The sequence below is a fragment of the Mixophyes fleayi genome, chromosome 5, assembly GCF_038048845.1.
Source record: "Mixophyes fleayi isolate aMixFle1 chromosome 5, aMixFle1.hap1, whole genome shotgun sequence".
Taxonomy (NCBI): domain Eukaryota; kingdom Metazoa; phylum Chordata; class Amphibia; order Anura; family Limnodynastidae; genus Mixophyes; species Mixophyes fleayi.
This window is the reverse complement of record NC_134406.1, coordinates 59,721,118-59,748,831: the sequence shown is the minus strand read 5'-3', so window position 1 is coordinate 59,748,831 and position 27,714 is coordinate 59,721,118. Positions and strand designations below refer to the sequence as shown.

The following is a 27,714-nucleotide window of genomic DNA, read 5'->3' as shown; positions in this document are numbered from 1 at the left end:
TAAAAGGTTGTAAAACCTATTTCTGTACCACAATCTCCTGCCAGAAAGAAGGGGTAATTTCAACAGGCAATTGAAGGTCCTCTGTTCAATTTTCAAACGAAAGCTATTTATTTATTTGTGTGCATATACATTTATGTTGATTTTAAAATAATCATATGTAATAGTCCGGCGGCTGAGTCATCCGCACAGGTAAGATATGTTTAATATAAGTGCCTATAAGTGCGCCATTGCAATAATAATAATATTTAAATATATTGAACAGTAGATTTGTTCTAATTTAAATACATCCTGGCATTAATCCCAAAATTACAAGGAGAACTATATAAATATTTGCCTAGGCTTCTCCTTTATTTCTATTGGCCTTGATGATGATAATTAATAATATGAAAGTAAATCTCCTATGCATGTAATTTTTAATTTATTGTAGATAATTTGATTTTGATATATAGATAGATAGATAGATAGATAGATAGATAGATAGATAGATAGATAGATAGATACAGATATAGCTTTCTATCTTTCTGTGACAACCCTTCAGCCTTTCCGTAGGTCTAGATTAACAAAAAAAATCAAAGAAGAATTTAAAATATCAGCGATTTATCTTAAAAAGTAAAGGAGAAAAATTAAATCAATATAAAATGCATTTTTTTGCATTAATACATGTTGCAATTGTATTTCATAGCATACACACTCAACACTATTATATAACAGACACACTGAGCTTCAAATATTTAGCTTTTTATTACCATGTGCTCTGCAATAAGACTGTGCTGTAATAAAGGATGATTTTGTGCTTAAAAGAATAACATAATGTTCAGTTATATTAAATTAATATAACAGTTGAATATTTTGTAAATAAATATTTATGATCATCAATAAAACTGCACCAATGGTTGATAAAATCATATAACATCTTGGGTGGATTTACATCGCCTCTTCTGCACAACACAATGTTTCATTGATATAAATATAAATACACCATTTTGAAAAGACAATTATTGTGACACGAATGCCTGGGTGTTTTTCCTGCATTGCACACAGATCTCTCCCACCTGTGATGCAGGAGCAGATTGGATGGGATGGTCATATGGTCGGAGATCACGTGCAGGAGGCAGCTCAGTGCAAAAGAAAATGGGGTTTTGTGTAAATCTGGGGGCTTAATGTTATCATATATCAAGCTACCTCGTAAAACCGACACTGAAGCCTACCGGACAACAAATCACAGGTCAAAAATATGAGTTCTTCATATTATGTGAATGCTCTTTTCAGCAAATATACGGCTGGGGCTTCTCTCTTCCAAAATACAGAGCCCACTTCTTGTTCTTTTGCTACCAATTCCCAGAGAGGCAGCTATGGAGCCGCCACCGGTCCTTTTCCACCAACAATGCCCGGTTTGTATAGTGTGAACAGTGCACTTTATCAGAATCCCTTCACTGGATACAGCCTGGGCTCTGAGGCTTATAACCTGCATTGCTCCTCGTTTGATCAGAACATCCCGGTGATCTGCAATGACCTGGCTAAAGCAGGCTGTGAGAAGGCGGATGAATCTACCCTGCACTCCCAGGCTGACAGTAATTTCCGCATATACCCCTGGATGAGGTCTTCAGGTATGGGTAAGCAGGAGGGATGCTATGCAAGGCCAGTAATGTGCAGCCAGATTATAGTGCAGGCTTTATGGATTTAATTAGAGTGAAGGCGCCATGGCGCACAAAGACTATCGCTGTGCATGGAAATCAGCACTGCACACTTTTTATTACCCATTTAATGGATTATATACCGGTCATCTGCAGTGTTTACATGTCCAGATAGAAAATTCAGATCCCTGTATTTATTGAGTGTTTTCCAAGTTGGATTCGGTGCCATACTTGCAATACCAAAACAATTCACTCTTTCGAATATATATATATATATATATATATATATATATATATATATATATATATATGTTACACATATGATCACGCTTTTTACAGAACATTGAATTACAATGATACATTTTGTTATCCAAATAGTTTTATTGAGGAAGTGAGAGCTCAATCGGGCACGCAGGCCATGGTTAAACATTACAGGGTATTAATACGTATATAATTCAATACATGTTTCAGCAGTCCACCGAGATGCTAAATCTGAAATGTCAGAAAATGTTACAATATTCTGTGTACATTGTATTACATGATAGCAGTATAGAAGGATTTGCCGCTGGCTAGGCCTTTATTGTGCGTTGTTACACTGTATTATAGCATTATTGTGTAATCTGACACACAGAACCATGACTAATACACAGTATATCTTGTGTAACATATAGGCCCCGACAGGAAGAGGGGTCGCCAAACATACACCCGTTACCAGACCCTGGAATTGGAGAAAGAATTCCACTTTAACCGCTACCTAACCCGCAGGAGACGGATAGAAATCGCCCATGCTTTATGTTTAACTGAGAGGCAGATCAAAATCTGGTTCCAAAACCGAAGGATGAAATGGAAGAAGGAGCATAAGGAGGACACCAGCTCTACCCCCGATGCTGAAGAGCAGACCCCGGTACCGACTACTGCTTCTTCCGATGAGGACAAAGCGAAGGAGGACGAATAGACTGCTGTGTATAAACTGAGATTTGCACGGGACTGTGAAAGCTATTTGGAGACATTTGTTTGTGTGATTTTGTTGTTTTTTTTGTTTGTTCTTGAACTTATTGGTAACTGAAAACAGGCCGTGGTCAGAAAGTCTTCGGCAAAGTGCGGTGTAATCTGCACAGAGAAGAATAAATCAGACATAAATATGCTGAATATTTAAGACTGTTTTTACATGCAATTTTCAGACTGTAACAACCTCCTTCAAATACAGAGCTGAGAAATTGTAGCTCATCCTACTAGTAAACATTAACTACCTAAACCCACAAATAATGTACAGGCGAAGTGCATTAGACTTTACTACCTACTCAGTATAATAATACAATTACACATATTAAAAGCAATTCATATGTCAGTTATAAATACTTGCATTAAATACTCAGCCTAACGACCACTACCGTTACTTTAAACTACCTATTAAAGAACTACCTATTTTATGTTCTACTGTAATGCTATCTATTACTTAGAATTGTATTTAAACAGTGACCATGGCACACAAATGTGAAGTAAGGATTGTGTGTATTTTTTTATATCGTCAAACGATCATTTTGAATTAAGCACCAATTCAAAAATAAAGTATGTACAAATGATCTGCTTTCTCGTCCATAATCCTATTCTTGAGCCAAGTTTATGATGTCGTATATTTGATGTGTTTGCATTGATATTTGAAAGGTAACGTGACCACATTCTTTGTAATCCAGGAATTTGTATTTGTGTACAGTTGTCCCTGTTTTTCCGTCTTAAGCAGTATTTGTTTACTCCAGATCTGCGTCATTTGATACGTTGGACATATTTTGTCATCTCTACCGCATGGTGTATTTGTGTAAAAAAAATAAAAAATAAAAAAAAATGTAAATAAATAAATATAAATATCAGTTTGCTCGGCTTCCTCCCTAAAACTATATGTGAACAGTGTTATTTGTGAATATTTTAACTATTGTTTATGCGTTCTGCACCAATAAATATGTATAAATCACCATCAAAGTAAAAATCTGTTGAAGTTACTGGCATAATATTTTTTTTTGTTACAAACAATAAAACAATTAGTGTTTGGTCAAAGATTTCCTTTCCTTGATATCTTCTTAGATTTGTTTAGTCAAATATATTCTTGAAACTCAGCAAAGACAGTTACATTTTAATTGAGAAAGATTGTCTAAAATTAGAATAATGGAATAACTTGTGAAACAATGTAATTTTGCCTACTTAATTATACAAACCCTACGTCTGGAAAAAGAATTAAACATGTATAATTATTGAATATATAATATATATATATATAAGGAGGATAAATGCACAGTTTAAAGAAAGGTGTATATTGAGGGACTTTATATCTAAAAGAGTTATTTTGCTGTGGGGGGTGTTGGACATAATTCATTGATTAGTTGAATTAATATTTAAATGAGAGTCTGGTAGAATATAAGAGTCGGTGTGTGCAGATGATGGGGTTGTTGGAGAGTTAAGATGGCGACTTGGTAAGACCTGCCTCTTCTTAGTGATGAGGCAATGGCTATAAATCCGTTGTTGTTTATGAAAATTTACAACTTTGCAATACAAGTTTATGAGTTGCTCGGTTTTTCCATTGGTCGTTGCTGGTCATGTGGATAGTAACTGTGAACATTAAGTTTTTTATAATTTCCCTTGCGAGAATAGAGCTGCATTCTTTTGCTGTGCTCAGTCCTGCTTCGGATCTGTCTGGCTCCCAACCACACAGCCCAGTTGTTCTTTGTAAGGCAATAGGCAGCAATGTATATGAAGGTTCGCACCGAGCGGCTGCCTGCAGCACAGGTCCAGGATGGCAGCGCTCGATCCTTCCGTTTCAAGGTGTGGCATTTTGGATTCAAAGCACCGGAGTGGCGGATTTTCAACTTGCAGCCTGGTTAATTTCCTGCTTCTTCTGGCACCAAAAGGGGCTCGATTTCTCTCCTGTGCAGCCAAGGCGACAGCTGTCAAAGTGGCAAGGATTCCTGTGAGCCAGAACCCAAAGGTGAGAAATGTGTACCACCTCACATCATGCTATGATCACTAGTGCCCAGACCAAATAAACTCTACAACTATTTATTGTCATATTCTCAGCCAAGTCAATCAGAAATGCCATTATTTGGGCATATTACCAGGAACAGGTACAATCAACCAGAACTATGTGCATTATCTTAATCCAAGTTTGTATTAAGATTATATATATATATATATATATATATATATATATATATATATATATATATATATTTTTATTTATTTATTTATTCTCAATTTCCACATGAACATATTACTTACATTTTGCTATATAATTATCAGTGCAAATAATAATAGAAGTGATGTGAAAAATTAAATAGAACATATATTTTGAGTGTCTGTGTGAATATCTCATTCGTGTTTCTTACAAATGTAATAGAGATCTGTGTATTGCACTAATGTGCTATGATCAGAGATGTTGCAAAAATAGAAGTCGGAACATTAATTAATATAGTATCTTAACACAAGGTACTTCACTGTCTTAAAAAATCATGTAGTAACACACAGATAGATAGATAGATAGATAGATAGATAGATAGATAGATAGATAGATAGATAGATAGATGTGTAGCTATGCTATATATAAACAAATTTTACGTTTTTAAAAAATATATATAATTAAAGGGTACATTTAAAAATAATAATATAAACAGGCCAGCTTCTTGCAGGACGTATTAGTTGATGAAGCAGACTGATTTTATCCCCTCTGAGAAATATATGTTACTCTACAGACCGTAACTAGCAGAACATTGTTAGTGTCGTTCCATTAGAAATGTAAAAAAAAATAAATCTGTTTCTCGGTGTCTGCTATTCATGATCGGTAATTAAGGTTAATACTTGGATGATTTCAGTGTTACTCTAGGCTGCTTGTGGTCTGCTAACTGATGAAATATATAATTTGCATTACATTGCAGTATCTGCTTGGCTGCATAGAAAGTGGGATTTATTGTAGTGGGAAGTTTCAGTGCTGCCACTGTGTGGTGAGTGGCGGTATGTGCAGTTATAGTACAGGAAGGTTTACAATGTAATTGAAGATTGGTTTGTTTAGCATTGCAAAGTGATTATTAGAAATGGCACTGCTGCTCCATACCTAATCGGGAGCATGAGGAGATCATCGACTGTTATATTTAAGGGTTGAGAATTTCAATTCTAATAATATTTTCACATTGTATGCATAAAGCTATAGAAATGTGCCTGTGTGTACTCTGTTATGAATCAGGAACAACAGTTTATTTCCCTTGGAAATATGAAGGAGCTTTAATAAGCAATTTGCATTCAGGATTAGTTTTATGTGGTATCTCAGAGCTCACACATCTTAGCACCTGCCCATGGTGTACATGACGTTATTAAATGCTACATTGATTTCACCCAGTGTTTCTTAGGCAGTGTCGCTTATTACAATTTCTAAACGTAAATACATACTGTGAACCGTAAAATACTACATGTATTAACATATTAAAGGATGCAAGGAAAAAAAACATTGTTGGACGGCTATTTTCCGTGTGTTCAAAATGGCTGCTGCACCTAAGATTTAATGGTTTAAGCAGATTTCATTGCTTGGAAGTAAGATAAAAAGGGAAGCAGTAGGGGCAGTGTCTTAACCATTGATCTGCCTGAAAATTCCTGTTACATTTTACAGGCCCCTAGACAGTTTTATGCTCAAACCAAGCCTTGATGTTCTCCCTCTGGGTTTCTATTTTTCGTTAGGTTTTATTTCTTTATTTTTTATTTTATTTTTATTTGTTTGATGTTTTCCTTTTTAGCAAAAACGTAAAGAAAATCACCAGCCATAAAACAGTATGTGTAATTCTAGCCGATTTAACAGTCATAATACCAGTGCATTCATGCAATTTAAGGCGAAATATTCTGTTATCCATTATATATTTATTAATTTATACTTTTTCATTATATCACAACTCTACTTATGTTTCTATTTTGTTATATTTAACGAAACAGTATAACCATCAAACACTATTATATGTGTGTGTGTGTGTGTGTGTGTGTGTGTGTGTGTCTGTGTGTGTGTGTGTGTGTGTGTGTGTTTGATGGTTATACCGTTTCGCTAAAAAATAATAAACAAGGAACATAGAGTTGCGATATAAGGAAGAATTATATATATATATATATATATATATATATATATATATATATATATATATATATATATATATATATATATATAAATGGTGGCAATATTCCACGACATCTCCAGAGACACACCAAACATTTGATGACAGGAAATACCAGAGATGTTATTTTTCCCCATCCTGCATATGTTACTGAATTGTACAACTTGCCAATAAACGGTGTATTTTTCTCGAACACAATTATACATTACTCTATAGAAATATTCGCAATTTTATTCGTTCATTCCATTTCAGACCTATGGACTATGTGTTGTGTTGCAACTGTCTCATACAGTCCAGCTATGCTTTAATTCGTTAAAATTACTGCAAGTAATGCCTTCTAAGGAAACCATTACAGGCTTTGCAGCATCAAAGTTTTACATTCTTCTAAACCATTTACTATGGGTTTTATGGTCATGAAGGGAACAGACTGGATTCCTGTGCTTGGGCCATAAAACTCCTACATCACATTCAGATAAGAGAAGACGTTTTATGTCGGGTCTTGAGTCGTTAGATGTTTACAGCATAATTGTTCATTACTTAGACATGTGAAATATTTTAAGCACATTCACATTAAGTAAGAGTTTTTTTTCTATCCTTATATAGATACAACAGCATGTATATTATATAGTCTACAACTCAACAGATAGGTGAACAAGTACACATTTTGCACTGTATTTAAATACAACCATTTTGCCTAAACTTGCTATTGGAAGGAGTTGCTGCATTGCTATTTTATTTTAATTGGGCATATTGCCAGGTCATACTGTGTACTGTTTAAGTGGTTCGTTTCTCTTTGTGGTGTGTAGAATACTTTGTGAAGGCATGTTGTTAAATATATTCTTTGAATAATAACAAAGCCTAACCAAATATTATAAGTAATGTATATATGTTTGATAAGTATTTCTGAATAATTGCTAAACACATCGGTGGAGAATTTAGTAAGAGTTTTATGTAAAAAGACATTTTTGTTGCTAGTAAAATGTTTATGACCGACAAGAAATATTATTCTTTAAATGGTTAATTAACCTATTACAAATCATACAATAATTAGAAACGTATTCATTAGGTTGATCAGCCTATGGTAATAACTGGACTGGATATATTGAAGGAAATGTTTATCAATATTTGATTACAAATTCTAGGTCGGAATATTATCCCTTTTACATTATGGAGACTAATTACATGGATCTATTGTAATAATTGGTCTGATTACTGCGACTACGTGTTCAGATATAGATAATATAGGGTGATGTGTAAAGTGATTATTTGTAACTCTGTTCCAGTAAAACAGGAAGTGCATTTATTTTGGCCTAAAGAAAACCAATTATCTTCCCGTGTAATAAGATGTATATATGATTGTTGTATATGTGCCTGGGAAGCTGTGTGTTATTTGGAAGTTTGCTGGCTCAGTCCCCGTCCCAGGGGAGCACCATCATAACTCCTTCCTATTGGCTACTGAATGATCAGCTGCTTATATTTGCTTCTGTCGCTTTTGGCGCTTGGCCATCCTGAAACAAACCAGTTCGATGACTACTAATAGTTATAGCTAGATGTACTAATACACAACAAATCACAGTACTAGAAAGTGCGGGGCAAATGAGTTCTTACTTTGTGAATAGCACTTTCCCTGGGAGCTTGCCTAATGGGCAGGACTCGTATATGGGTCAGATACCCCTCTACTCTTCTGGCTATGATGCTTTAAGGCACTTTCAAGGTTCATATGGGACAAGTCCCCTGCAGGACAAGTCCTACCCCTCGCCATGCTTCTATCAGCAATCTAACACAGTTATTGCCTGCAACCGAAACTCTTATGATTATGGGACGTCGTGTTTCTACCCGGACAAGGCCAGCAGCACCAGTCCTTCCTCCTACCCAGCTAATAAGAGGACTCCTGCTGGGGAATATCTGCACTTCTCCGCAGATCAACAGTACAAATCCGCCAATATACAGAGCAAATTGTTAAACGAGGAATCCAGCGACCGGAAGTATAGTAACCCTGTCTACCCGTGGATGCAGCGAGCCAACTCCTGTACCGGTAAGTCACTAATATATGCAGGGGTGAGGGGGAAGGAAAGACGAAGTGTAATTCTTATAATACTCTTCCAATTATTATAAGTAAACACAGACTATATACTAACTGTGCATTCCACATATGTGGAGTTTTTATAAAACACCCATCCAAATTTATATATATATATATATATATATATATATATATATATATATATATATATACATATACACACACATGCAAAAACCACACATTTTGTATAACTATCCACACACAATTTCTCTGTATGAAGCTTGTATCTAAATAATGTGCAGAAGCATTATGGCTAACATACATGAGAAACATCTGCTGAACTAAGCAGGTAGCAAATGATTGTCATTATTTGAAAAAAAAAATCATATTTTCTACTGAAAGCATTATTTGACACTGTACATTAGAAACGACTGTGCTGAAAACCTTGGCATTGATTAAATAATAACCTCCAACTAGAAATAAAAAACAAAAACAAACACCTTTTAGTATTTAAGAAAACAAAGATATTTTTCTGATTTTCCCACTTCCAGCACTCAGGAAGGACTTCCTGATGCAAGTGTAAATAATTGTGATTAATGTACTGTTTAAACGAGAACGCGAGAATTGTGTTTATTAAAATATATAATTTGTTCAATAGCTGAAGTCTCTACAATACAAAATCATATGTCGACTTGTTCTTGCTGTTTCTCAGGTGCGGTGTATGGGAACCACGGCAGGAGAGGACGACAGACTTACACAAGATACCAAACATTAGAACTGGAGAAAGAATTCCATTTTAATAGGTACCTGACAAGAAGGAGGAGGATTGAAATAGCAAATGCTCTCTGTCTAACAGAACGACAGATTAAAATCTGGTTTCAGAACAGGAGAATGAAATGGAAGAAAGAAAGCAAGATTATTAATTCCTCGCAGACCAGCAGCGACCCAACAGAGGACAAGCAACTCAATGAAAGCGACACCTAGCCACAGGCCTCCCTTATTCATCTGAATTGTGTCCTTCGGTCTGCATACATGCTACATACTTGTTCAAATTTACCATATTCATTTCATCTGCACCCATCCATAGTTACTTAAATTCCATGATCCTTTAGCTGGTAGTGAACGCATGCATATCTTTTTCATATAAATATGTGTATATAAATATTGAAACAAAAAATCGGTTTGTATTTGAGCAAAGGATGCAGCATTAATCCGAAAAAGTTCTCAATCTTACTCCATCCTGTAAAGCAAGTTTCATCCATATTCTGGGATTGGCTAAATTGCAGGACTGTGGACTGTATTATTATGCTATGTAAACAGACATCCAAACAAATATGAGCTTGGAAAAAAATGTACACAACAAAAGGAAAAAAAATAATACAAAGAATCCGGAAACCTGAGGTCATCCTGTTTTTTTCGACTCACTGAACAAAATGTTAATGTCAGCTGCATTGTACATCTAACAATAATATTTACAGCCGCTCATTGTTGCTAACCGGGAATGCAAAGCAACGAACCCAGTGGTTAATTGAAAGAAAACGCAAAGCGCTACTGTGCTGATTATACATCGTATATATAGAGAGCTGACAAAATGTGGCCCCAAATATACCAAGCATTAAGGATTTTTATTAGGTACAAAGTGGCAAGTCCTGGATCAATGGATAATTAAATGCTTAAAAATCGCGTTTTAACAAAAGGATGATTCTTATATATTTTTGCAATAGGCAAAGACATTGTCTAATTGTGTAGCAAGAAATGTCGTCTCTATGTTTTGTTTTATATATGCACATTGCCCTTTAATGTGTTGTATTACTTAGGAAATTACGTTTTAAAAGGCAATACCAGTATAAAAGAAAACGTATGCATTCTATAATAGAGATCCTTTTAAAGTAAATGAACTAGAAATGGCAATAACAGCATTGTGAGTGACTGTTAATTCACCCCTACATCAATACGGCTATTTCTATATCATCACCAGTAAAATAAAGGGACTTAGTAAAATGCATGATGGAAAGTTAAAATATATATTTGGAATAAATAGCAAACAGTTCCATTTGTGCAATATTTCGGTATTAATATGGTGGTTTGTGAACTGTGGCAGTGAGTCGGTACATTTGGTATTCACTAATGGAACTGTGAGGGGAATGCAATAATTTTTCTGTAATGGGATGTAACCTCAATTCGACCCCGGCCCTGCAGTCCCTGGCTCGCTGAAGAGACTGTAATGACACCTTACTGTCCAGACGGTGGCGTTAGAGTCTCAACAAAACTATGCAGTTTGAGACGGGGCCGCGCTGAAATGCTCGCTCCTCTCAGCATCCTCCCAGCTCCCCCACTAATACACCAGTTTACCTCTAGAGGTCATCAGGCAGGATTTACGACTGGACAACAAAAGCACGTGATTCCAAGTCGTACCCCATATTTGGGTGCCTACGTAGGAGGCAACCAAGTACATGTCCCAGTCATTTCCATAATTCATCATAAATTGTGCAAGGGTGCTATAGACGCACAAAACGACCAAGAGCCACAAATCAAGCACACATATCAAAAAACAAATGAGCTCTTATTTTGTAAACTCATTTTGCGGTCGCTATCCAAATGGCCCGGACTACCAGTTACATAATTATGGAGATCACAGCTCGGTGAACGAGCAATACAGGGATTCAACAAGCATGCATTCCAGCAGGTACGGATACGGCTACAATGGCATGGATCTCAGCGTTGGGCGATCAGCTTCCAACCACTTTAGTGCCAATGACAGAGCAAGAAATTATCCATCCAACCCAGCCTCCTCTACAGAGCCAAGGTATAACCAACCTGCAACGTCTTCACACTCTCCTCCACCTGACCCTCTCCCCTGCGCTGCTGTGTCCACCCCGCCTGTCAGCGAGAGTCACCAAGGAGTGAAAAACTCTATAACTAACTCTAACAGCACTACGTCCAATTCCAGCACCAACAGCAATAGTAACAGCACCCACATTAACAGAGAAGGGCTTGGTGCTTCTTCTGGTGCTGAGGATGACACCCCAGCTAGCAGCGACCAGGCAAGTTCACAGAACGGCCAGAGCCCTGCTCCATCAGTCCAACCCCAGATCTACCCCTGGATGAGAAAACTGCACATAAGTCATGGTAAATAAGTCTGATCATTTTTTCCTGCGATGAAAAGTGAATTCATATATAAGAAGGGATGAGAGAATCAAAGTTTCACAGGCTGCAAATGCTCGTGATGTGTTTAGACATTTTTATGACTACAGATCAACCTTTGAATAAAGGCAAAAAAAAATGGATCGAAATCTTAACTTATTCTATAGCTACCAAGTCTAGTGTCAGATGATCACCAAATCAGGAACTGAGAAAAATATTTATCCTTATCATTTTAAGCGATGCATAATTTAAAGCTAATTTATGATACCACCCTGTTGGACATACTTTAATTATTAATTAAGCCCACCCTTAATTTTAACTGAATTGTTTTAATATATTTTAGTAATTGGGTGAAACTGTGGAAATATGCCGAACTGTGTCTTGTCTAACTAATTTTGCTTTGTCTTCATTGATTAATTTATTTTGCAGACAACATAGGGGGACCAGAGGGGAAAAGGGCTAGGACAGCTTACACTCGCTACCAAACACTTGAGCTGGAGAAGGAATTTCATTTTAATAGATACCTGACACGCCGAAGGAGGATTGAAATAGCCCATGCCCTTTGCCTATCAGAGAGACAAATAAAAATCTGGTTTCAGAACAGAAGGATGAAATGGAAAAAGGATAACAAGCTGAAAAGTATGAGCATGGCTGCAGCAGGAGGGACCTTTCGCCCATAGATGTCTGATCTATGAAAAGTACTGCTCCAGTATTAGAACGTGGTCACAATATACTTTCTAGGACTCTTGTATGTGACTTCAGTGAAGGAAGCCTGTTCATGTCCCCTTTATATCCTAACCATGAGCCCTTCTGCTAAAGATGCTTTATGTATGTTTTGTTTTGGATGGCTGTGTCTTGACAATTTTAAATGTTTTAACTTATTTGAGTATGTAAAACGCTATTGTGTTACTTGAAGCAACAGGACAAAAAAAAGTGTTTTCAAATGTTCTGTACTGTGTTGCATTCAATTTGTAAAAAAAAAAAACAACAAAAAACCTGTATATGTTTGTGAAGTGTAACTATGTCTGAATGCCTACAAACCGTCTACCTAAATTTGAAGAAACTACCTATGATACCTGTGAATAACTATGTTGTAGAGGTGACTTGTTCAATCCAATTTATCTTGTGTTTAGTGTGTTGAGTAGTGAAGCGGTGACACAAACTGTGATGCCATACAGTCAGCCCCTAGCTGCGCCTTTGTATCTCATGACTCTCTGCACGACCTCCTGTAAAGTGGCTGCCCCTCGCAGCTAAGTGTCTGTAATATGTGTTTTGTTCAAAAAGTTAACGATATAGTCAAGCTTGGCTGTTTAAGCAGTTGCTATAAATATATAAATTTTATTATTATTTTTTTTGTAATTTTTTTTTCATGGAAAAAATATGACTGGAAAATAATAAACTTTCTACTGAAAATATTGATTTGTGTCTCTGGAGTAAATACTAGGTCTGATTTTGGGATGGGTTGCAAATTGATTGATGGTTACTATTATGGACATGAAAACCAAGTGATAACAGGGCAACTTCACAGCAGCGTTGAAAAATAAACTATGTTATAAATAAAGCTGTTGAGGGCGGGAGTAGAAATGTAGTTTACTTTTAAAGTCCACAGCAGAATGCACCATATTTATCTGTGTAGTTTGCCAGATTCAGCGCAATTATATTTATTTTATATTAATTAAGATCGTCTCGATATAATTTCTGACTATCATTTAGTGTTGATTTTATATCAATTTCCTAAATGGGTCCACAAGATCCCCCCAAACCTCTCAAGTTGTACTTACCTTACCTGAGCCTGGATGTAACTCCTCTCAGCCTGTAATGGGAATGAAAAGAGGTCCCTTTGCTAACTGCTTACATTCTTGTCTTCCCTAAGTTATATAACAGTAAACTTTATAAGCCCTAGTTCCGGCTATGTGACATTTGGTTGCCAAATGAATAGGGTTTTGTCTATGAATTAGATCGTAAAATACTCCATAACACAGACAGATAGGCTCACTGGCTATAAAATGTCACGTGGTGCTATTAAAGTAAGTTTTATGGTTTTGGGGAGTAGACGTCCAACATTATATACCACATATCATATAATCTCACTGATGCTGGACATCATTTGGCTTTTAGCAGGACACATAAGATCACCTAATACACGTAGGAACAACGCATCTCAGTGCACCTCACCCTGGAATGTGTTGACTTACAAATTAAGGTAAGTTTTAGAGCACTTGTTAACTAGTGTGAAACATATAGTTATATGTTTGAGCTCAGAATTAGCAGCTGTGTATTGTACGCAGGGAAAATTCCATTCACAATACGACGCCAATGACAATCTCATATTGCAAGTATTAGTGCAATATCTTACTGTTTGCGCTATGCCTGGTTCTTGTGTAAGTGAGTTTCCTATTGTATAGTCCCATTGAGACAGTTAGTTTGCTTAAAAAGTCAAGAAGTGCAGCAAAGTCTCAAAGACTCATAAACAGAGCTGCATTCACTAACTATGTATTACCCTTTGAAGCGCTGTCACACAAGGCTGGTACTTACCTTATTATATATACATTCAGCTCACCCATGTCCTTATCTGTCCAAAAGCGAAAGTGGCTCATTTCAAAGGAAACTATTTGAAGTAACAGAAATTGCTCACATACACAGTGAAATCCCCCTGAAGATATATGTTATGTTTCTACATTTCTGGACGATGGAAGAATCCAGATAGGCCCCAGCTGTGTATTTGCTTCACTTTCTTTTTTTTTCTGTCAGTTGTGAGTTCACACTGCACTGTGATTAGTCAGCAATGAACTTTATGACCGGATTTACCATTAGACTTTGAGATCAGTGTTAAAATAGCGAGAGATGTAAACTATGCCTTTATTTAGATCTGCGAGAAAAAGTGTGTGGGACAATTTAATTCGAACTACTGGGTGTTCTCCAAACTCTGCTGAAAGTCTTCGCAGGTAAAGCTAAATTGTACATTGTTAATAATCCAATAGGACGATTCCTTCTGTAGTATTTTTGTTGGTGATCTGCAGGCGAAAGTTCAAACAAGCCATAAACTTTTATGGTTGACACTAGGAACATTTGGTCACTGCTGGCTTCCGGCTTGTTGTTCTTCTCTTTTCTTCTTCAACATCCAAATTAACATAATATATGACCCACAATATAACTGCCACAAAATCTTTGTTTTGTTCTTTGTTTTTTTTTTTTTAAAACTCAATATGGCCCAAAACGCTAATTGAAATCTCTGATTACTATTGCGCTCCCAAAAATGACTAGAATAATATATGAATGTCTCTTTCTATCTATCTATCTATCTATCTATCTATCTATCTATCTATCTATCTATCTATCTATCTAATCTAGTAACATCGCGGATCATACACATTACTCCGATCCTAATGTTTGGACAATTAAATAATTATAATAAAAGGAACAATTCTCTTGTATTGAAAGACTCGAAATTTATTGGGTGAAAAAAAACAACATTTTAACAGTGGAAAGTTTTAGGTGTGTGAGATTAAAAAGTAGAATATTTGCTATCTTCACATAAAAGGAAATCTACGTTCATCTGTCTTATCTTAATTTAAAGTATCCAATTCCTTCCTTTTCCTGATTTTATTATATGGAAAAAAACAAACTTACACCACCTTGCATTATCGGTTTATCTACATAGATATGGGCTATGGGTTGGGAATAGGACAAAGGGCTCAAAAATATTAAACACACTTTGTCTGCCTTATTTAAGACACTGGTATAAATTGCATTTTACCACTGTTATTTAAGGTTTATAAACTTCCTAAAGTGTCTCCTTATTTTACTAAATTATTGTGTTTTATTGACTGATTTGCGATGTGTGATCTATTTAAGAGCATACTTAAATCAGCTCTGTGCTATAAATTGTGATAAAGCAAATGATTTGCTTTAAATTACTTTTTTTTTTATTTTTTACCTTAACAAACTGAAACTGATATCACACTTTTACACAGAACATACATTTTAAAAGCAGCCTAAGGATTGACACACTCTTTATTGTCAGACACACCTTAAAGAAAACTATAGATTTATAATAGATTAAAGGCTAAATAATTCCATGAAGAAAAGCATATAAGTATTAACATGTAGGAAAACAAAATCAGATTGTATATTTGCATATATGATTATCTATCGATATATACTTGGGTGATATTTAATAAAAAGTATCATTGACAATATAGTTTTTGTGCTATATTCTGCTTATATATAACTTTTCAACTATTTTACTCTTTGAAAATAATATTTACTCAGCGTTGCAGTTCAAACAATTGCAATTCTGTGAAGCAGCCCTCGCTTAAGGTGAAGACTGTCAGGGCTTAACAAATCACAGTTCTCTCAGTTCACTGCCAGGTTAAGTAAATGCAGAGAAGATAAATCTGCAAACCTTAGAATCACCAGCAGAGCTCGCTTCAGACCAAGTTCACCGACAACACAGTTGCCTATGCAAGCTTTTTTCCCCCTCCTAACAAAACTTACTGACTTTTTCATGCTAGTAACTTAAAGTACAGAACAGAATGCAATCAGCTTTTAACATTAATTTGCTCTTTGGACCTGCAGACACATGCTTTCACTGTAGACTTTGGTGTGGACAAATTTAGCATAGTGATTAACATTTCCTTAAATGAGTGAGCGAATTTTTAAAGCATTTTGAAATGACGTGAACACATAAATATAGTGGTGCGATAGTATAGACAAAGATACTACAGCAAATAAAAAAATTAGTGTGTGCATTTGTGTGTGTGTTTGGTCAACATGTGTATTTGTGCACATGTGGCTTTGTGTATGTGTGTATGTATGGGTGCATGTGAGTGTGTCTGCGCGTGCATGTATGCCTATGTGAGTATGCATGTGTGTAATGGGTGGTACAAACACAGGTCAAGAAGTTGGAGGTCAAAAGTTTAGGCTTTGCGCAGCTCTAAGTCATCTATCCAGACAAAGTTTGATGTCAATGTTATATAGTGGACATTTAGCCCATCAGCACAAAAGATAAAAAGTGTTTTGAGTTAGACGACCATCATAGACTGGACTCCTGTTGAACTCTAGCGGTTAAATGACCTTAATTACAAATGCACGGATAGAGAAATGATTCCTTTCAACAGTACGAGTTGTATTTCATTGAAGTTACCCACTCTGTTGCCTAAATGAAATCGTTAGATATGGATCAGGTAGAAAAAGAGCAGAAAGCTCTAATATTAATAATTTCTCAACCAAAAATCAAATCACGGTTTACGATTGCAGAATGAGATCCTGAACATACTGATTTATTTTAGAAATATTTTTCTTACATATTGGCAACAATATATACTTTATAATTTTATGTATTATTGTGTTGTTATATTTATTGTTTTTACAATTCAGCAAAAATATACACATGTATAAATTACAGTTTTTAATACATTTTATTATTTTAGATTAGACATCAAAGCTTATTTAAAAATGATTCCCTTTGATTTGATTTTACTAAAGCGTCCTTAGGGAAGTGGCATGAAAAAAAAAAAAGTTTGTTTCTTAATATTATATTACGATTCCCGAGAATTCAAAATACTTTAAATAAAAATCTCAAAATATTGAAAAATGGTGAGCATTTAAAATATATCACTAGCTACAACTAGAACACGCGATATGTATACTAAACACATAAGACTAGCATAGAAAACATCTGTTGTGTTTAAATCAAAAGGTCAGACAATTTGTATAAACTAGGAAACCACATTTTTCTTTGGCTATAATTATGTGATTCATTTTTTGTCAACATTTGGTGTAAAAAAATAGATGTGTATTCGCTGTACATATATATCTGTTTGTGGTAGATGACGAAATTGTTTGCAGAATTTGTCTTGGTAATTTTTTATATACCTTAACCTTAGTCTCACAACAGCTTCCTGGACATCCATTAATCACGAAATAAATGATTCCAGATCTCACAGATTGAATGAGGACTTTTTTTTGTAGTCATCGTTGTAGTTCTTGTAACATGTTTTTGCTAGTTTTTTTTTTTTGAGGAATACAAACTAACAACTTACACAGAACGTTCAACATTGTAACATTGTAACCAGCAAAACATTGACAAGCTCTGCAACAGCCCCTACAAACAGCCCTCAATGATGTAATTGGGCTTCATAAGATTCACAGTCAACAAGACTGATGCATTTCATAACCTCTGTAATGTGTACTTTTCCGTTATTTATTCTTAATTTTCTGTCAAGAAGAAGTGACCTGATAGAAACTCCCTGCTGTCTTAAAGACACTTGCTGGACCTTTTAGAAAAGCTAAGTCCAAGGCCGAGGTGAACCTCAGGTCACCGAGTCTAACAAATATGAAAATGTCGCCTGGTGAACTGCAAGGCTCCTTATTTAACAAAGACTGTCAATGAAGAAGATTAATATGAAACAAAATGCGCGCAGTGTCACTCTTCGGTCATTTGGAAGCAAACGCTCAGTTGCATGATACAAATATATATATATATATATATATATATATATATATATATATATATATATATACACAAAACTAAAAAGAATTGTAACAGAAAAAAATGAAAACAAAATGCACATTTATTTTACATCAATTGTTTTCTATTATAAATTTTATTAAATAATATTTTTTTATATACATATTTTAGAGTAATAATAGTCCTAATAATGACAAATAATATTTTTGACATCCAATAAGAATAACAAAGTAATAATAACAATAGCAATAATAATAATAATTATTATTATAACAATAATAATAATAATAATAATAATAATAATAATAATAATAATAATAATAATAATACAAATATTGTTTATAGTTTAAAAATATGTTCTTAAAACAATTGAAGCGATAGATCTGTAGAAAAAAAGAATATCGCCAACATAAGCTGGGGCACAAAATGTTACCTTGTTCCAAATGTTTTCAACAGACCTGATTTGGTTGCTTAAGTGAGATAACCATAAATCTTGCAGGAAAATGTGTAAATGTCGGCCTGTGAGATAACGCGTGGTGGTCTTAGCTCAATTTATACTGATAACAGAACCTCAAAGAAAGCTAACAGGCCTTTTGTAATTTACATAGTCACTTTCAGGCAATGTAGCCGCACATTAAAGGCAAACTTATCAGAGAGGTGTTTTCTGTAAGTATTTTGGAGACCAACCACAAAGCTATTTCACAGAACTTAAGAAGTTACTTACAAGCAACTTATAGGCTTGTTGTCAAACACCCCCAGACTACAGATGAAACGGTCAGCATATCTAGTACAACTAAACGATCTCATACAGTAGAATAGATTCCATTCCATTATCATGCAGCATACTTAAACCTTGATGCCTGTATATACAATACCTATAAACGAATACAATTAATATTTATAAGACTATTTGCTATATAGTAAGAGAGAATCTTTGGCTATTATTCCACGGGTATGGCACAGATATACTCATTTTTATTACAATCCTTCCTTCCACATCCTAACAGTCTTTTCTTGTCCCCAACCGAAATTACGGTGTTTATGTTTTTGTTACTACTTGCAAAGTGATTTGAAAATATGTCACTCATTTTTTTTTTTACTAAATGCATTGCAAGTAAAATACGTTTTTGTGGTAACAATATTGTATAGAAAACTTCATTTGAAAGTGTTGTCCGAGTTTAAGCGTTTCCTGTGATTGCACATTCGATTAATCTTACATAGTCATTTATATCTCAATTTATCCATTTTTGTGCAGAACAGTGTTTCTCATGAAGCGAATTTTTTAGAATCTTATTTTCGCTGAGCACCCGACTAGTACAGAATGCAAATGAATGAAAGTACACCATCTGCTCTGTTTATGCTTCACGTAACAAGGTAAATGCATCTTATTGTGCTCTTTAGATAGAAGAATGCGCTAAATATTGCTGTCTCCTAATATTATATGTACATTTTGCAACAAACACAAACACACACACACACACACACACACACACACACACACACACACACACACACACTCTCACTCCGTTTTTTTGTTAATCACAAAAATTATCACTGTGGGCTTAAATGATATTACTCATGGTCTGGTCTAATCGTTTGCATATCTCCATGCAAGTCTACAAACTGTTTACCTACATGTGCTGAACGCTGCAATGGACAACATATACATTACCTACCAAAGGAATTATGCAATATTTAAGAGCATTGGTCCAATTACTAAATTAATGGCTGTGGCTACATAGCAGCAATGAATGAAAAAAATCCCCTTTCCCTCAGTTGCCTTATAACTTTGACTGCTACTAAATCTTACAATATTGTGGATCGCTGTCATACAGGATAACTCTATATCCAAACTGTCTTATTCTAGATATACGCCTGTTCTCTACCAACGTGTGGAATGCATCTGCTAGACTTGACTGCTTTTGAACATTGCGCCCTCCACCCCCTAAGAAAAGTCAGATATCTAATTCTGGATTTTATTACGTGGACAGGCAGGTCTGTATTCCTATCTTAAAATGTGGGTTCACAAAGGTTCTTCTTGCGATGAGATAGTTAACAGACATAACATACAGTTCACTAGAACGACTGTTTACCAGGTTTATATGATGCCAATACTAATATTTACACAACCAATATAGTTAATTCTTCTCTTCAGGCAGCTGGTGTATTTTGAACACCGTGTGATCTATTAGAGGTGTAAGTGCAGGCATGATCTTCCTCCTCACCCCATTATACATACCTTTATACAGAAGACATATCTGATATAGAATATACTGTGATACTAAAGGAATAGCATGCTGCTTACATACTGATTTATTGTGGCCATATATAGGCCAGTAATTCATGACATATATGTAAAATACATGACTTGGATATAGTAACATGGGCAATCGATTAACTAATTTACAACTAACTTCCCCTAACATTTTACCCAGGCGATCTCTCATCACACCATTTCCTATTCTAATTTGTGAATATCTGGCTGATGTTTGAGTTTAGTTTACCCTAAAGGCACCCCTACCTATATATGAACTGTCATGCAGTGGAGCATTCCTGTATAGTGAACAATGAAGAAATAAACAGTCTAGACTCCAGCCATTGACTTATGGGGGAGCATTATAGATGGCTTAATTACATACTACATTTAGGTTTACATACAGTATTATATTGCAGAGTAGCTTCTTCCAGCAGAAAACCACAGTCCTACGTGTGATGGACACAGCAGTTGAGTCAGAGGCGAGCATTACTGATCTTAGTGCATTATTGTTATTATGAGAAGTCCTAGTTAATATCATTATGATTAGTATTGATTCCTGGTGCTGTCCCCTGTATTTCTGGCAGCGATTTTAGTCTGATGATCTTACAGCTCCAGTTAAGTATATAAGGGTTGACTAGCAAAGCATTTATCATCCTTGTGTTTCCTTATCCGGGGTCCATGGGAGTGCAATGATTGGCCTGTCGGGTCACGTGGGCGGCTAACTTTGCACACTTGACAGGGAGTAGGAGGGTTTTGTGGAGAACAGAAAAACGACAACGCGAGAAAAATTAGTATTTTTTGTTGCACTTCCACAAATTAATGGCCATGAGTTCGTTTTTGATAAACTCCAACTACATCGAGCCCAAATTCCCACCCTGCGAGGAGTATGCACAAAATAACTACTTGCACAACCAGTCTCCTGAATACTACGAGCGGCCGAGGGAACCCGGGTTCGAGGCTCCTCCCGAGGCTCTTTACCAAGGTCCGGGCAGCTATCCTGAAGCCAACTATGGATACAGCCACATCTCAGCGAGTCACGACGCCGGGGTTGCCCAGGATGGGGTATCTAGCAAAGGACATAGTCAATCTCAGCAACTTCTTCAAAGCCACGTCCTCAGACAACCACCACAACACTGTGAGTCTATAGGAGTGTCCAATGACAGCATCCATACTGAGAAAAATGCTGCTGGGCTGAAATGCAAAGAACCAGTAGTCTATCCTTGGATGAAGAAAATACATGTCAACACAGGTAAGTGTCAGCTTAGTATCAGCAGCGAGCAGCGTGCTATGGGGTCACGGGTCGTCTGTTGGCCAAGGAGAGGGAGAGCCATCCTTTAGTATCAATGGCTCTTAACTCGAGGATTTATTGGAGTCAATTTGTTTAGAAAGTAATTGCAGATCCCATAAATGTAATTGTCCTGTTACTGACTGAGGGCCATACGCCTTTGATGCCTTTCTCTCCCCAAATTCCCATCTCCATACTTTATGGCATTCCGTTGTTTGGTGCATTGTCAGTAGCCTGAGAAACTTTGTATTTCTGTCTTATCTAAACAATGGTGCCAAGTCATTATCTAATGATTATGTTCCATTGCTTTTCTTTCTGTATGCTCAGTTAATCCAAATTACACTGGAGGGGAACCCAAAAGGTCTCGAACTGCGTATACCAGACAACAAGTATTAGAGCTGGAAAAGGAGTTCCATTTTAACCGTTACCTTACCAGACGCCGGCGAATAGAAATTGCGCACACCTTATGTCTTTCCGAACGTCAGGTCAAGATCTGGTTCCAAAACAGAAGGATGAAGTGGAAGAAAGACCACAAACTGCCCAATACTAAGATGCGCTCAGCAAACCCATCATCCACCAGCCAGCAGCCAAAAGTACAGGGTCATCAGCACACAGATGGGTCAACCACCCCATTATTATAATCCTTAAATACATTGATCCATATGCTGGCAATCATTTGGACCAAATGACTATGGAAAAATAAAAAACCCACAAAGCTCCCTGATATTGCTGGATACAAAGTCTTAGAGCAAATAAGGACAATTGCTCACATAAACAAGAAAATACATGGAGACTTTTTTTCGTCGTTCTATTTATGTATTTGAACGTATACATATAAAATAACTAAGGGGTATATGTGTACATGAATATTTACATATAGTTTAATGTCTACATAGGTAGCAAGCTATTTTGTATACAAGATACATACTCCACAGATGCATTTATGGGATAATATGTGATAGTGGTATGGACCATCCACCATATAACACATATACATATAGCTGTGGGTATTTAATAAAACCAAACATTTTTAATGATTTATTTAATGGCGTATTGATGATATAAAGGAGTAGGACTTGTAAATACTGGCGGACAACAAGCATTTCTGTAGAAGCAAAATAACTGCTTTCCTGCTTAGATCGTTGTTTGAGATCAATGTATGTTTGACACTTTCGTTGGATGTTAGCATTACTGTAGAAGGCCTTTGATCGTCTTGAAGGCGAGAGGAGGGCGGAGATACAGTATAAGTGGTACATATTGTGGATATTGTGCTGTATTATTGTGGTGCTGACCTCGGAGAATATTCTGTGAAAATTAAAGTTTTCAAAAACATCTAACAGCTGTTTCCTAAACGTACTTATTATTAGTAAAAAAGCAACTGTTTACCTCAAACATACACCGGCGTTGGGACACATACTTCAAGATATAAAAAGGTTTAACAGCTGTAAATGTGAGGGTATAAAACTCGTTTACTGTCACTAGAGAGACAAGTCTCACCAATGAACTTGATAAAATGTTATAATATATAATATGAGGGCTGACTAAAGGTAATGTCTGTGTCCAAGTCTGTGTGCATATCTTGCATCTCTTTCTCTGTGTTTGAGATATATATACACACACACACACACACACACACACACACACACACACATATATATATATATATATATATATATATATATATATATATATATATATATATATATATTCTATCTATCTATCTGCCTATTTATCTCCTTGTCATTTTTTTTTATATTTCGTGAAAAGAAACACTGTAACCATGTTTATTATTAAGTCATTCATGGCTTTATATTGCAAATATATTTAAAAGAGGAATATATAAAATGACTGCTTCACTTTGTCCTGTGGCATGTCCTGCTAAATGTGTCCTAACTTCTTCCAATTGATCAGTCCAATTCCTTTCCCATCCATGGTAAGACCTGTGCCTGCGTTTACATTATTTATTGCTGTTTGCATCCCCGTAGATTTTTGATATTTGATTTACTACTGCCTGGTGTCTATTTTGCAACAGATACAATAAAACAGTATTCCTACTTATAACGAATTATTTGTACCCCACCAGACATACTGAAGGATTTCATTTGGGAAAGTAAAATCTGTGCGGAAGCTGTGTCATTTCTTCTGGAAATGGAGCCTTCCCTGGTGGATCGAAATTTTATTAACCAATTAAACGCGTTCTTACTGAAAATTGAGGCTGGATAGAAAGAAACTGAGGCCATCTCTATTCCCATAAGGTAAACCGATGCGTTTCAAGTGTCTATATTTTATTCCATATGCAGTTATTTAGATTATTGCTATCTATTTGGTTTGCTGTTGTGTGTATTAATGCATACTATTATATATATGTCTATATATATTATATTTACACTCGCCCGTTGACACACACACACACACACTTATATGTATATATATATATATATATATATATATATATATATATATATATATATATATATATATGTGTGTGTGTGTGTGTGTGTGTTCCTTACATTTGTAGTTTGTTCCTTGCCCTATCACATTGTCTGCCCTTTACTAAGGCAACCAGAGTTCATGCAAAGGACACGTTTCTGTCTATTGAGGTTTTTTTTTCGTTTTCCTTTTTCTTCTTTTTTCGAAAGAGAAGCAAGCTGACCTTCAAACCCTTGACCTTTAGTATTGAATTCCTTGAAAACTGAACCATCCCCATTTCTGTAAATCTGGACCTTGCAGTTTTGAAACATTTTAGTGTCCATTACATTTTTTTTATTGGTTAAATATAAAACAAATATCAGGGACAAGGGATTCCTTCTCTCTTTCTTGAAGCAATATTGGTATCTCCCTAGATCATTGGTTACCCTCTGGTGCATCCCAGATGCTAATTCATCTAAATTCCTTAAATTTCCTCTTGTTGCATTGAAGAATGTTTGCTTGTAGACCGCAGATGAAATAAATGAGGTTTTATATGTATTGTTCCTAGAATTAAGATATCTCAAAAAGACAAAGATAGCTCTAGGGGAGAGTTTGATTGTTGTAGCTGTGTGATTGGTTTTCATTTAGTTGAATGGCACAGACTGGGACAAGAGTTCATGAGTATTATTAATGTGGCAGGATGAAAGGTGGAGAATACTACTTATACAATGGGGCACTGCAGCCAGGAGCTCTTGTATTTCTCTCCTATCCGAAACCATCCCTAATAACAATGTTTAAATCAGCCAGTAAGACAAAGAACAGATGCTCCATGTGCTCTGGTCACAATATTACTTTGGGGAGGATGGTTGCCATATTTAATATGAACTGGGCAAGATGCTTAAAATATAGAAATAAAATGCCACATTCACCCCTCCCAATTTCTCATGCATCTGTCCTTTTCTCATTTTTCTCTCCTTCTGTCTCCTCTCTCTCCCTCCTTCCACACTTCCCGCCATGATTTATTTACATCTCTCTCTGGCTCCCTATCGTCCTCTTCCTTACACCCACAATCTTCACTCCCACTCTCCTACCTTTATATATGTCTCTTACACTCCCTCCTCAATGTCCACAAATAATCTCCCTCCTTCCCTCCCTCCCATCTTCTATCTCCTCTCTTCCACCTCCATATATCCTTCTTACACTCTCTCCTCAATTTCCACACACAATCTCTCTCCTCCCCACACCCCTCTTTCTATCTTCTCTCTTCCATATCTTTATATCCTTCTTACACTCTCTCCTCAATTTCCACACACAATCTCTCTCCTTCCCCCCCCCTCTTTCTATCTTCTCTCTTCCACCTCCATATATCCTTCTTACACTCTCTCCTCAATTTCCACACACAATCTCTCTCCTCCCCACACCCCTCTTTCTATCTTCTCTCTTCCATATCTTTATATCCTTCTTACACTCTTTCCTCAATTTCCACACACAATATCTCTCCTCCCCACACCCCTCTTTCTATCTTCTCTATTCCATATCTTTATATCCTTCTTACACTCTCTCCTCAATTTCCACACACAATCTCTCTCCTTCCCCCCCTCTTTCTATCTTCTCTCTTCCACATCTTTATATCCTTCTTACACTCTCTCCTCAATTTTCACACACAATCTCTCACCTTCCCTCCCTCTTTCTATCTTCTCTCTTCCACATCTTTATATCCTTCTTACACTCTCTCCTCAATTTCCACACACAATCTCTCTCCTTCCCCCCCTCTTTCTATCTTCTCTCTTCCACATCTTTATATCCTTCTTACACTCTCTCCTCAATTTCCACACACAATCTCTCACCTTCCCTCCCTCTTTCTATCTTCTCTCTTCCACATCTTTATATTCTTCTTACACTCTCTCCTCAATTTCCACACACAACCCCTCTCCTTCCCTCCCTCTTTCTATCTTCTCTCTTCCACATCATTTTATAATTCTTACACTCTCCCCTCAATTTCCACACACAATCTCTCTCCTCCCCCCCCTTTTCTATCTTCTCTCTTCCATATCTTTATATCATTCTTATACTCTGTCCTCAATTTCCACAGATAGTCTCCCTCCTCCCCTCCGACCCATCTTCTAACTTCTCTTTTCCACCTTCATATATACTTCTTACACTTTCTCCTCAATTGTTCAATCTCTCTATCTCTCTTTCTCTCTCTCTAACACGCACACACACACACACACACACACACACACACACACACACACACACACACTCACTCCTTCCCCTCTCTTCTTCATCTTCTTACACTCTCTCAATTGTTCAATCTCTCTCTCTTTATTTCTCTCTTTCTCTTTCTCTCTCTCTTTCTAACACACACACACACACACACACACACACACACACACACACACTCACACAAGTCTCTCCTTCTCCTCCCTCTCATCTTCTCTTTGCACTGTTCCACATCTATATGTCTCTTTGATACTCTCCTCAATTCTCCAATCTCTCTCTCTCTCTCTCTCTCTCTCTCTCTCATACACACCAGCTCTCTTTTTCCCTTCCCTCTCATCTTCTCTTTCCACTCTTCAACATTTTTCTATCCCTCTATCGGGAACACTCTCGCTTCTCTTTCCCACCTCTGTTTTCTGTCTCTCTCTTTCTATTGCTCCTCATTGCCTAATATTTCTCTATCTGCCCTCCAACCATCCATCCATCTATTCATTCATCTGTCTATGCATCCATCCATCCACTTCCAATCCCTAGTTATAGCTTCCTACCTTTCTGTCCCTCCCTTTATTTCTAACCCTGTCTCCCTCTATATTCCCTCCCTTTATCTCCCTGGATGCTTTTCTTGCTGTTCTTGCACCGAACCTGAAAAAAGAAGCAAAGTTGCCCCTTGGTAAAACCATGTTGCATAGGAGGAGGAGGTCAAATTAAATCGTGGGAACAGATTTATAGTTGTGATAGGGTATGTCTTAGATTGAACTTTAAATTTAGGGTAAAAACTATGTATTTTTATGTGCTATATGAAAATGCAGCCAGTAATTTCCCTGCATGCAAAAATAAACTAATTTGCACACCTTCTGGTTTAAAATGGTTTGCCTAGGAGCAAATTTACTCTCTTTTTTTTTTTTTGCTTTGCTTCTAATTCAGCATCAGGCTCACCGTGTTGGTAAAGCATAATGTGATATTTTGTCTCCGCCCCATCTCTTCCAAAAGATTATTTCATAACTGATCACTTAAAAAGTATTAAAATATTGCCAGCAACTTGCTCCACACATTTTTTTGCAAACCAATCCTCTCACATTACACTTTTACATGTAGCTTCGCCATAGTGAGGACATCTGATCTACGGACCTAGCAA

The 27,714-nt window shown here is 36.2% G+C and overlaps 4 protein-coding genes and 1 long non-coding RNA gene across 6 annotated transcripts; all 5 read left to right on the top strand.

Annotated features, from left to right (window-relative positions):
- Positions 1 to 1,099: 1,099 nt before the first annotated feature.
- On the top strand, positions 1,100 to 3,217 carry HOXA7 (homeobox A7). Of its 2 annotated transcripts, none has more exons than XM_075212273.1 (2): positions 1,100 to 1,607; positions 2,306 to 3,217. In XM_075212273.1, exons 1-2 carry the CDS (start codon positions 1,235 to 1,237, stop codon positions 2,587 to 2,589), a joined length of 657 nt encoding a protein of 218 aa, XP_075068374.1. In that variant the 5' UTR covers positions 1,100 to 1,234; the 3' UTR covers positions 2,590 to 3,217. The 2 variants fall into 2 exon arrangements, with proteins under 2 accessions (XP_075068374.1, XP_075068373.1); XM_075212272.1 differs by having other exon boundaries at positions 1,100 to 1,613.
- Positions 3,218 to 4,093: 876 nt separating this feature from the next.
- On the top strand, positions 4,094 to 24,119 carry LOC142158370 (uncharacterized). Its single transcript, XR_012692759.1, has 4 exons — positions 4,094 to 4,611; positions 19,664 to 19,782; positions 20,276 to 20,403; positions 24,034 to 24,119. It is a non-coding gene; the product is annotated as an uncharacterized LOC142158370 (long non-coding RNA).
- On the top strand, positions 7,963 to 9,783 carry HOXA6 (homeobox A6). The gene is made up of 2 exons (XM_075212267.1): positions 7,963 to 8,804; positions 9,505 to 9,783. The coding sequence occupies exons 1-2, from the start codon at positions 8,366 to 8,368 to the stop codon at positions 9,774 to 9,776; spliced, it is 711 nt and encodes a 236-aa protein (XP_075068368.1). The 5' UTR covers positions 7,963 to 8,365; the 3' UTR covers positions 9,777 to 9,783.
- On the top strand, positions 11,015 to 13,351 carry HOXA5 (homeobox A5). The gene is given in 3 exon segments (XM_075212266.1): positions 11,015 to 11,330; positions 11,332 to 11,921; positions 12,366 to 13,351. Coding segments are annotated over 3 exon segments (1,155 nt in total). The 5' UTR covers positions 11,015 to 11,016; the 3' UTR covers positions 12,617 to 13,351.
- On the top strand, positions 21,266 to 23,517 carry HOXA4 (homeobox A4). Its single transcript, XM_075212269.1, has 2 exons — positions 21,266 to 21,914; positions 22,278 to 23,517. The coding sequence occupies exons 1-2, from the start codon at positions 21,485 to 21,487 to the stop codon at positions 22,589 to 22,591; spliced, it is 744 nt and encodes a 247-aa protein (XP_075068370.1). The 5' UTR covers positions 21,266 to 21,484; the 3' UTR covers positions 22,592 to 23,517.
- Positions 24,120 to 27,714: the final 3,595 nt, after the last annotated feature.